The 11936-nt window shown below is 41.1% G+C and overlaps 1 protein-coding gene across 1 annotated transcript; it reads left to right on the plus strand.

Moving 5' to 3' along the window:
• exoc3l2a (exocyst complex component 3-like 2a) lies at positions 1-11936 on the plus strand. The gene is made up of 13 exons (XM_046411275.1): positions 1-189; positions 1941-2500; positions 3346-3563; positions 4030-4780; positions 4902-5016; positions 5099-5209; positions 5334-5434; positions 6147-6257; positions 6368-6503; positions 7274-7396; positions 8193-8348; positions 9641-9762; positions 11051-11936. The coding sequence occupies exons 2-13, from the start codon at positions 1965-1967 to the stop codon at positions 11364-11366; spliced, it is 2796 nt and encodes a 931-aa protein (XP_046267231.1). The 5' UTR covers positions 1-189; positions 1941-1964; the 3' UTR covers positions 11367-11936.

Consider the following 11936-nt stretch of genomic DNA (forward strand, 5'->3'; position numbering starts at 1 on the left):
CCACAATAGAGCTCGTCAGGAAACCACAGGCAGCCACATTGCTCTCTTGAGTCACTGAGTACTTTCGGACACGCTCTCACACTCATCAGTCACACACATACATGCGCATACTCCATAGCCTGGCAGTCCACACAGCCAGCACACTCCAGGATGACACTTTACTGAAACACTACAAGCCAATCTCGTCAGGTAAGGATCATTCTCCGCATATGCACGGTTTGAGTCTGATGCTTTAATTTTCATTTGGGTCCAAGTAGAGAACAGTTGTATTCACATGGTGTCAACACATGATTAACATCAATGCATAAGATGTTTCTCTGTAGAAGATGTGTTTTTTCAGCTGTCTGTTTTACCCATACACAAACCGGTGCCAAGCCATTTGTTGTGTTCTGGAAATAGGTTTAAAAATCAGTTTGTGTTGGTTCAGTGATCTTGTAAATGAACAAACAAACTTGAGTATTGAGAAAGAGTAACCATAAATAAGCAGAAATTTGAACTGCAATCAGACAGTGCAAGCAAGAAATACATGTTCAAGGACCATAAACGAAGAAGTTTGAGTTCTGGTTGCCATTAGGCTTCTTTTTGGAAAATACAATTTGACTGACCATTTTGTCATGGATGTGTATCTGCCAAGCTTCTAGGTGTGCATGTATAACTACAGTTATACAAAGAAAATGGATGTAGAAATTCACTAAATGGAAGGTGGTCATTAATTAATTAAATTTAAAATAATTAATTAATAATTATTAATAATTTGCTGCAAATATTTTTTTTACATTCAATACGCAATAGATATGTTATAACCGAAGGCACTGCTGCTATTAAAGTTTAAATATGTACAATTAGAGCACAACTAAATGCCCACACCCCCTACAGGTCAGATTATTTCAATACAAATTTACTGAAAATGTTGAAAAGCTTAATTATAACAGAAATGACCTGCTATAAATGATGTATATACAGGTATATGTGTTTTTAAACATCATTTTTTTGGTCAAAAAAACGCTTTAATTGTGAATTTGGAGATGACCATAAACATCATATACCCATCAACACTTTGTATTGGCTATTTGTGGCTGTAATCCTTCCTCCTGTGCATGTTTGTTGTGGAGAGATCCCTTTCACATTAATAAAGCAAAAATTACATTTAAAATTTCATTTGCTGTACTCTCTTGGAGCTTACAGCAAGCAAACAAACATAAAAAAAATAATAAAATAGTTTAACTAGCAGGAGGAAGAGAAATATACCACAGATACTGGACTTCACTGGAATTCACAGTCAGAAAATTTCTGTCAATTAATATGATTATTTTGGCTTAATTTTCCAGTAAATTGTGCTGAAAAGATAGATGAATGCATTAGAAAACTGCAAGGTGTCGCTTCACAGTGAATATTTTGCTTTAAATAATTCTCCTGTCATTTGCAAATTTTTTTCTCAGCAAGCTGCAGAGCAGCCTTTCTCAAAACAGTTTATTATAGAATTATATTTTATAATTGTTTGTTTTGGAATCGTAAAATATTTATATAAGGTTGTAGTTTGGCACCTGTAAACACAGCAATATTTTGAATACATATTTCCTATTTGCTTGCTGAAATGGATTGCGTAACCAGCATGTGAAAGGATGTTTTTAATTCCCATTATATAAACTTCTTGATGGCTGACGTACTACCAGAAAAACAGTTATCCACATTTCATTTGTTCAATTTTCTGTGACACATTGCCAACCTATGTACTAAAAGGACAGCGTCTTGTGTAGGAACTTATCAGGTACATTCTCATACCAGATTCCTTCTGTTTTACCACAATTAAATGCCAGATAGCATTTAAGTAATGTTAAAGTAATTCATTCTTAAGCTTAACTGACAATCAGCTGCTCATATATTTGACTTTTGTTTGGTTGAACATTTTAACTAAAGCTTACACTGTTCTTGTACTGCAGTGTGTTAAAATCTCAAGTGCAACCATGCCCATTCTGAAGAAGCTCCCAGGAAGGTCCAAGAGCTGCCACGAGTTCCCTAGAGTGAATGGTGAACTGATCCTGCCCCGGCTGGACTTGGACCTCAGGGACTTGAATCATCTCAATGATCTAAATGAGCTAAAAGATCTCAACAAGAACCTGAACCCTTTTGAGGATGTGGACCTGGATGAGGACGAGAGGAATGGAGGTGACATGGGCCTCATCATGGGAGAGGTCAAGGGCAATCTCCACCTCAGGTCTTCCCGTGATGGTGAAGAGGAGGAAAACGAGGTGAACGCAGAGAGGCACGGGGCAGGAAATCCTAAAGGGAAGCCTCTCAGGGGGACCCTGGAGCGGATCTGTGGTGTGTCACCCCTCAAAACCCTTGGAAAACTGGGAAAGGGGCTCCGCATATCGGGACGCAGTGTTTGGGGGAACAACTCTCCCCACTACAGCCCTGGAGACTCAAATACTCTCCCATCAGAGAGGGAGAAAAGGAAAGGACTACGCAGAAGCTCGGAAGGGATTATGACCTTGCTCCGGTGAGAGGGAATGGGAAGAAGAGTTTTGAGCTGGCATGTATCATTAATTTGTGAAGGATTTGGATTTCTGATGAGATGTGTGTGGCGTTTCAAATGCTTAACAGCTGTGGATGGCACTCTTATAGAGTTAACACAGAAAAAGTGAAAATCTTCAAATGTATGATCTTTGATGATCATCTTTGATTAAGATCAAAAGGGAAAAAGGGAAACAAACAATTCCTGCTGAAGAGAAGCCTTTCTGAAGGGCTCAAATACAATCTATTGATCTATTGGATAAAGTAAAATAAAATGGTAGAAAAAACACATAATAACATCCAATAGAAATCATCTGAAATCAAAAGGACTCCTGCAAAAATGTCAAACAATGCAGTAACTATCACAGAAACGTGTTATACAAATAAGAGAGTCAAGGTCTTTTTGAATGGCTGAGAATGCAGCAAATAACCTCTCAGAGGAGATACTGTTGTTGGTGAGTAATAGAATAGCATATAGTGTGCTTATTTCCTGATGAGTTATGTAATATGCAACGGCAACATGTTGATCTACGGAAACCTCTTTTGTTTTTCAATGACATGTTGTGTACTTACTGTGCTCTCTGAATGGGACTATTTTTAACCAAGGCAGTCATGCTAACAGCAGGACAGTTTAACAGATGTGGGAATATGTGACATTCCAAACATAGCTAATACCGGGTCATGTTGTACAGTACAATAAAAAGTCAGATTCAAAATTGTCATTCCTGTTCATACATCCCTATATATCATGCAGTTTGATAGTGTATCCTGTTCAAAGTCCTTTGGCAGCAGTGATTCATGTTCTTCATTGCTGCTGTCCATACTGTGCAGCTTTACAGGTCGACGTAAGGAGGAGCGAAGAGAAAGCCTGCCCTGCGGAAACCTGTGCACAGACAGTGAGGCGGAGGCTTCCAGACGGCCCTCCTTCCTCAGGATGGTCAGTCTGGGCAAGCTGAAGACGGAATCCATGTCAGACAAGGCTTCCCAAGAGGCTGAGGAGGAAACTGTGGAGGAGGAGCAGGTGGTGAAAACCAGAGAACCCCTCTCAGGTAACAGTCACGGAAACATTGGGAGTAAAAAGTCCAGGTTTTGATCACATATGACCCAGAAGAACCTGTCTTTTGTGAGGAGTTTCCCGTATGTTAGGGAACTTTGCTGTTTCTGGTGAAGTTTCATCAGTACTTCCTCCTAACCCTAGACAACTCTCTGATGAGGCTGAGAGGTCCCCAGATCCCTGAGTCACTGGGTTCACTCACCACCAGTCTGTGAAATCAGGAAATGACTGCACTTCCTCCAACCCTAGGTTCCTCTAGATAGAAGTTCAACCAAACTACGCTTCATAGATCTCCACAGGGAACCTTGCTAGGAATAGAAGAGTGTATGGAAATAGTCAGACATGCCAACTACTCAATAGCCACAAAACAGATATAACATTTCCCTATATGTTGCTAACAACCCTCCGTTTTGTGACTGTTACAAGTAAACAGAACCCCTTTCTCTCCTTGCTCCCCTTAGTACTGGAGATCCTACAGCTGGTCAATCACAGGGACCTACTCCTAGCCGACACACACATTCAGGAGCTGGAGCGAGAGTGCGAGCTGCTGTCTCACCTGCCAACTACAACTACTCCCACCCTTACTCCTACCCATTGTCCCAGCACCCCTCCCAGTGTGATCCCCCTATCGTCCTCATCCTTAGATGACTCCCTTAGCTCCAATGCAACACTGGACTCTAGCCGGCGGAAGGCTAAGGACGTGGAGCTCCTGTATGAGGCCCTGCAGAGGGAGATGTGGGATGTTGTGCGAGAGTCCCTCCGCCAGCCCAGTGCTGGTCCTAACCTTGGGCTGGTGGTGCTGGTGATCCAACAGGAGGAGCATGCTGATGCAGCCTGGGCCCTGAGAGAGGAGACAAAAATAGAGCGAGAGGGTCCCCTGATCAGGCCCAGCCAGCGACCCCGGCGACTGAAGTTAAAGTGGAGGCATGCTGTGGCAGAGGCTGCAGACTGGAGCTTGCCTCATCAGGTAGACACTCAGGCAGGCCAGCTGGCCTCATACCTTGAGCGTCTGAGAAGTCGGATGGTGGATGACCTGGATGCAGCAAGGAGGAATGCTGTATCTATCTACCCAGAGGAGTTTGCTGCCTTCCAGGTGTACGTGGAAAGTTATCATCAAGCTGTGGCCAAACGTCTTCGAACAATAACCAGCGGTCCTCTTCAGGTCACAGATGTCTACTCACTTCTGGACTGGTTCTACAACATCTACAACAGGTAGGATACCTCAGTAGAGGTTGAACATGTATGCACTGTGCAATAATGAAACTTAAACTTGAACTACAAACCAGAAAACTGAATTTCTTTGGTATTGATTTGTATATTTGTTTTTTATCAGGGATGTCCTTGGAACCATTGGCACAACCACACCTATCAGCTATGCTCCACTGGAACCCATTCTGCCCCAGCACACAGTGGACAGGCTGGAGCAAGACTGCATCAATATCGTCAGGGTAACAGATCTTAATCTTGCTTGGTTGTTCCTTAAAAAAATTGGAAATTAGACGCATATTAATTTTATGCTGTGATTTGCAGGAGAAGGTCACAGTAGAGCTGATTCAAATTCTGGATGAAGAGGAGAGGCGATGGGCACAGACTCTGCACATAGAGGAGTATCAGTCCCATTTAGCGCGTTCAGTCATCCAGGTCTATTTTCACATCATTTTCACTGTGAAATACCTTTTGGAAAACTTCTTTAAAACTAATTTTGGTACAGTTGTTTCTAGCCTAAGATACACCTTCTTATTGGTCATGTCTTTCACAATTCCAGAGGCTGAAGGTGGACTTGGACAGATCTACATCTGTGAACCAGTTTCTAGGGGCAAGAGTGGCTCGCTGTAGTCTGATTGGACTGGCTGACTTTCTCTACAAGTAAGTAGACCTATATGCTATCAGAGAGGCACATAATCAGTATTAGTGAAGATGAAATATGGTCTTTGTTTTTATTTTGATTTAGGCCTGTGTTGAACGTGTTGATATGAGTTGACAGCCGTGGTGGGAAGCATTGCGTTTTCCAATTGTCTGTCTCTCCGTCTGTCTGTCTTGTGACATGTTGGGGGAATTTAATTACATCTTGTACAAACATCCACTTGAACTCAGTGATGAACTGATTAAAATGCCAAAGGTACCGTGACTTCACAAAACACATTTTTGGCCATAACTCAAGAATTCATATGGTAATTATGACAAAATTTCACACAAATTTGTGTGACGCATCCGCATTTTACAATTTGTAGCTTCTTTGCAGCAACATATATATATTTGAAGCATTGTAGTCTACCACTAACTCATTGGCTTTAATGATATTGAGCTTCAGGTGATTGCCATTGCACCATGAGGTGAAGGTCTGTATCAGACACAACACTTTATAGTCTTGACAGACATGATGTTAACTGCAGTTTCACTGGTTGGCCAAAGTATTAAAGCATAAATACTTAATTTTAGTTAATGATATCTTGAATAAGAGGAGATTTTTTGGGCAAGTCCATGTATTTTTACAGGACAGAACAGGATTGTAAATATAAATTCATGTTCAGCTTGTATTAGCATTCATTAAGTTCTCATAAAACCTCCATATGTCCAGTTTTCAGAGGAAGGTTGAGATGTTTCATGAGACCCAGGCAGAATTTGGAGACAGAGGAGATGGATATGTCTCCAGGACCATAGCTCTGGTCAACTGCTGCCCTCCTCTCAGGTGGATAAACAATTCATTATTCAACTGAATAGTTTCAGTTTTTACATTTTTTAAAGGACTGCATTGATTTGCTGAAATTCCAACTTCATATCTCTTGTGCAACCTTGTAGATCCTTAGTGGAGCGCTGCAGGCAGTGTGACCCACAGGGCAGTGAAGAGTCTACACAGAGAGCCAACTCCTCACTGGACAGGATCATCAGCCAGTCGGTGAGGGTGCTGACTGACAGACTGTTTGAGCACATCCGGGTGAGTAAGTCATGGGCAACTCTCATCTCAGATCCCATCTTGAAGCTTGTTTCCCTATAACAAGACTCCAACAATAGGCCGGATATAAATGAGTTTTTTATGACTGTACCTCCAGGTTGGAGGATTTCCATCAACTAACAGTTCTTCCCAGTTTCTCTTTGTTCAAAATTTGTAAATAAATTAGGTTTCCTCCAGAAGGGCTAACAGTGGGGAAATAACTGCTCATAACTCAGTGCAATAGAATTTGTTAAAACAAGTTGGAAAATGCTTTGTATATCAACAAGGTCACAAATTTGAAAAATCCCTTAAGTGCACCGCCTCGAAACACGAAATAATCTGTGTCGCAGTTTTCCATCCATGGAGCATGTCAGCTCTTTAGTGTTGACAAAAGTATTCACGTCTTTTACTAAGAAGAAATAATGATCCCACAATGTCAAAAACATTCCCTACGAGTTGAACAATTTGAGACAATTAAAGTCCCAGAGGTACAAAAAGTATTATCAAATTAAACCACACCATGACCGTGACCCTAACCCTGTCAGTGTTCATATTTCATTATTCAATCAGTATCACTGATGCATAGGCAGTAGCATTCTATTATTATAGCTTGAGGTGATTTTGACCACTTTATATACTGTTTAATTCAATCTTGGCAATTCATCATATTTTATAAAATGCTCATAAGTAAGTCAGTATTACCTGAACTACACTAGTTAATATATCTTGATTGTCCACTTTGTTAATTGGAAATTGGTCTGTTGTTCTTCCAGCCTTTCTTTGACAAACTGATTAAGAGAAAATGGCTGAACAATACAGAGGCCTTTGAGGCAATTGAAGCCAACATTAAGCAACACTTCAAGAAATTCAGAAGGATGGACTCTCCACCATATCAGGTAACACTCTTTTTAATGTGTCAGGAGTTGTTTAAAGCTGCTGTTTGAGAGATTGGAGAAATTATCCAACAACAAAAATCCCATGATGAGTTTGCAAAGTTCAACAAACTCTCTTTTAGTCTAATAGCGTAAATAAACAACTCTGTTAAATACCAAAATTGTACAAAAGTACAAACAAAATAGCCGTCATGAACATACCTCCATCTGAAAACCATACCAGCACTTACTGCTCACTGCTGTGGGTGTGTGCTTTGCACTAACCTTATTGATTTAACGGTGGAATTGCTGAGTGACTTGGGACTGTGTACTATGTGTGCAGCAGATCGTCATAACCATATCCAACTACCTCACATATAAAAAAACGCCTATCAATACCGCAGTGAATGTAAACCACATAGCCAGCATAACTATTGTACATATTAGTACTGGGAAATTTTGGCTGCACTTTCTCTGCCATTCTTAGATGATTAACTCGCTGAAAGCTTTAGCAATATATTCACCTAGTGTTATGGAAGACTCTGGTCATGCTGTGTGTACGGGCAGAGTGTATGTGATGTAGATAGGGAGGTAAGGTAATCATTTCAATCATAGGTTACAGGCCTGTGGCAGCCATGGCCATCGGGGGATAGGAGTATTTCATGGATTTCTTGTGGGATGTTAAGAGATTTTCCACAGATATAACAAGGAATGCTTCTAAAATAGCTTTAGAATAGTTTTAACATCTTTAACTACTCTACTTGCTTGAGGATTGTATGTAATGAGCCATTGGCTCATTCATTTTATGAATGACTAACAGACGCTGGTGGGTGAGGTGCACCGGCGGGTCCTGGTGGAGTATGTCCGAGCCATCATGCGAGGACGGGTCATCTGTACATCATCCAAGATGAGGAAGAGGATGGGTTTCCGCCTGCAAGATGAGGCCAAACAACTGAAAGGACTCTTTAAGGACCTGGTAAGTTTGTACTTGTATGAGGCAGTGCCGTTAAATAGGACAAATTTAGTCTGATTTAAACTCCATAGGACGTATAGTTTTTAGTCTGACAAAGAACTGCTTATACCCCTAGAAGGAGAATGAAATTTAATGCACCCAAAACAGTACTAATAATTACTTTTCAGGAGACCTTTAGTATTGTAAATAATTCCAAAATGCTGATTCTTAAAAACACTGAGCAGAGCTGGTGCAGGGACTGCAGGGTCTGGTGGTTGTGAATGGAGCCTGACCCTCGAACTTCCTAGGTCAGGAATAACTCAGACAGTGTTGATACAGTGAGCTCTGAAAAATGGCTGCCGTCAGTGAGATGGAGATGGATGAACGAGGCTTACGTTAGCACTTGCCAGAGGGGGGAAGAGGGTGTAAAACAACTAGGCCTGACAGCGTGGCATTTGCCCCCTTTCTGTGTGCAAGTTCAAACAAGTGTCCGTCACCTCGGCTGACAACAGGAAGCTGCTGCGTTCAGAAGGAACTTCCTGTTCCTCTCAGCTGGCTGGCTTTGATGTAGCTCTGGGATGGCCTTGATGGCCTTTTTCGCTGAGGAGCGGGATGAAGAGTGTCTGTGGAAACTGGGAACGGGGGAGGGGGGATTGGGGGTGTTAATGGCTGTCTAAAAAAGACATTGTTATTTTTAGTGAATGCCAAGCCAAAGCTTTCTTTTTCCTGAGTGTTTAAAGGAAAAACAGGACCTAGAAAAACAGAGGTGGAGTTTTGTTATTCATTTAGTAATTGAAATGGTTGGCCCCTGGCCTTTGGAGGTATTAATCTGTATGTCCTCTGAAGGTTTGATTGTTCTCTGCTGGCCATTGAAAACAAGCTTTTGAAACTGGGTGAAGATGCAGAAGAAGCCCATTTGGATGAATAAAGAGTACCAAGAGATCTTTACATTTAGTTAAAATACCAAGGATGATGGGAATTTTATGTAGAATTTCAAATTTTGCTATTTTAAGGCATACCATGAAGGATTTGTCAGTTGCTGTTTGTAAACAAACCATTCAAATGTACAGTAAGTGTGACAGATTGATTGTTAAGTCTCATTATCACCTGAAACAAAGGGCAGGTTCTCTGTACATACGCACATCCCCACACTTTAAATGGATCTTATGTCCTGACTAAGAGGGATTATTTATGTATATTTTTGTATTTTTGTCTATAATGTTGTTTTATAGAAAATCCTGCATAGTGCAACTTCAGTATATACTTATTCCATGATGATTAAACTTTTGACACCCCCTTTGCCTTATCTTCTTTAGGAATCAAATTCATCCTGGTTGGACAGCATCATCTGCCACCTAGCTGACATCATTCTCCTGGAGGACACTCCCTCCATCCAGATGGAGGTTGCTGTCCTGGTCAAAGAGTTTCCAGATATACGGTGAGGGTTTAACAAATGAACAGTGTTGGAACATTTCTATTAAAACCAGGAAGCATCTATGAAAACAGATATTCTCTTTAATGTACCCCCGAAGGTCCTATATTCTTTTATGCTTACTGCTACACATTTGCAGTGCTGTTTTGGGCACTTAGCCAAAGCAAGGAAAAAAGTAAGAAATAGTAGGAAAAAATAAGAATGTTTTTTTTGTCACAATGGATCAAAAGAAGGAAAAGAGGCATGGAAACATATCTACATTAACTTTGCTATTTTTGGAGAGGACTGTGGGTCTGTTATGAGAATGGATGAGTCTGAGAGGTCTCAGGGGGAGTCCCAGTCACTGAGGCTGTTTGCGCACAGATTAAGACTCAGGTGACAGTTGGAAACCTACAACTGCGTGTGACGCATTACCCTCTGTGGAGCAGACAGGAAGCTGCTGCCGAGTACTTCCTGTTCCTGCCAACCTGCAGGAGACAGACTGGTGCCACACTTTGAATCATAGAGGGTGAGGTGTAGAAGAGGAGAGCAAAACATAGTAGTTCAGACCTGGAGACATGCTAACTCACTGCTTGACTCAACCCTTTTGTTTACTGTATGGCATCCCCTGCTGGTATTTTAGGAGATCAAAGGCTGCCGGCCTTCCTTGGGTTCTCTGGGTGCTTCATTTAACTCATTTAACAGAGTCTATTCATGCACTCATGACTGTGCTGGCACATGGGCTTACTTGTCAGTCCTTCAAATAAACAGCTTTCCTCCATATTCAAATATGTAACTAAATGCAAACCACTGCCCCCTCCAAAAACAATATACTGATGCTTTGTTCATTAGTTAGAAGACAATAATAAGGACAATTTTTGGGGTGAGAAAAAGTCCTTTTAGTTAACACAAGGTGAGGTTAAATTGATTATTGCAAGGCTTTTTATAACATCTCCACATGCAAATTTGCCGGCTTCCATTACCATTATTATTATTATCTAAAAATGAAGTATGAACACCAGTCAAAGGGACTGGAATGCAATGGTGTATGGTCCTGAAGTTATGTTAAAAGGATTAGGAAAAGAAAAGAAAAGGATAAACAAAACAAAATATATGTAGAAATGTAAATTGTACTTATGAACCCTTTATAGACACCAAATTTCTGCTCCTTCCCAGAAACAGATGCTATGACTCATGTGTCAGACAGATGTGTCTGTTACTAAAAGCTATAACAGCCTTTGACGACACCAAAAAGACCCAATTTCTATTGACACCCGCCTACCTCTCTTCCTCCCTGTATTCTTCTTCCCTACAGGAAGAAGCATGTCTCCACCCTGCTGAATGTACGAGGGATGATGCGGCAGGCAGAGCGCCAGGAGATCCTCAACATTGTGAAAGACTTTGAATGCAGCAGTGCCCTCATGTGTCGGGACCACGCCCTCTTTTCCGACATCCCCATCACCTCAGAGGTGCACTGCATCAGCCTGGGTTTTCTCCGCCTCGCCATGACCGTGTCCAACTGGTTCGCAGAGCACCGTCCAAGGCGAAACGGCAGGACAAGCGGCAGAAACGCAACACCTCAACCTGCAGAGAATATGGAAGACGTAAATAAACTTCACAGAGAAGACTAACGCTTGGTGTTTGTGTTAGGGGAACAGTCACAGACATACTGTGAAGATACTAGTGAGATGTACATGCACCTTGACCAAAAACTGATTGTACCAAATATTACCAGCCACTTAAAGAAACTTGACCTCAGGTACTCCTCGTACTGTACACACTCACAGACTTATTTCTCCATCTACAGAAGTGCATTTTTAATGGAAATGTGAAACAGACTGTATATCATAATAGTCACCATGATTTGTAGTATTTTTATGTTGAGCTACACATATACAGAAGTTAACAAGGGGTGTCCAATATTGTCAAATTGTAACTTCTTCAGGTTTTTTTTTTTTTTCTAGCCTTTTACTTCTTCACATCATGGCGGGAACAACTGCGAGCAGATACAATGCAATATGATGTTTTGCAATTTAACATGTATTTACCTGATCATATATACCCATTCTCTGGTATATAGTCCATGTGTATGTGAGGATATAGTATATGGAAATGTAAATGTGTTGAACAGTCACTGTGAATGAAATAGATCTGTTGCTGGAAACGTAATAAAAACCCATTGACTGGGTAGACTAAACAGA

The sequence above is a fragment of the Scatophagus argus genome, chromosome 14, assembly GCF_020382885.2.
Source record: "Scatophagus argus isolate fScaArg1 chromosome 14, fScaArg1.pri, whole genome shotgun sequence".
In the NCBI taxonomy this organism is placed as follows: Eukaryota; Metazoa; Chordata; class Actinopteri; family Scatophagidae; genus Scatophagus; species Scatophagus argus.

What these genes read in the sequence shown, in the direction of transcription:
- exoc3l2a (XM_046411275.1), top strand. Translation starts at nt 1,965, where the DNA reads ATGCCCATTCTGAAGAAGCTCCCAGGAAGGTCCAAGAGCTGCCACGAG. An exon ending in TGGACTCTCCACCATATCAG is followed by an intron (nt 7,397 to 8,192) that starts GTAACACTCTTT and finishes AATGACTAACAG; the next exon opens with ACGCTGGTGGGTGAGGTGCA. An exon ending in AAGGACTCTTTAAGGACCTG is followed by an intron (nt 8,349 to 9,640) that starts GTAAGTTTGTAC and finishes TATCTTCTTTAG; the next exon opens with GAATCAAATTCATCCTGGTT.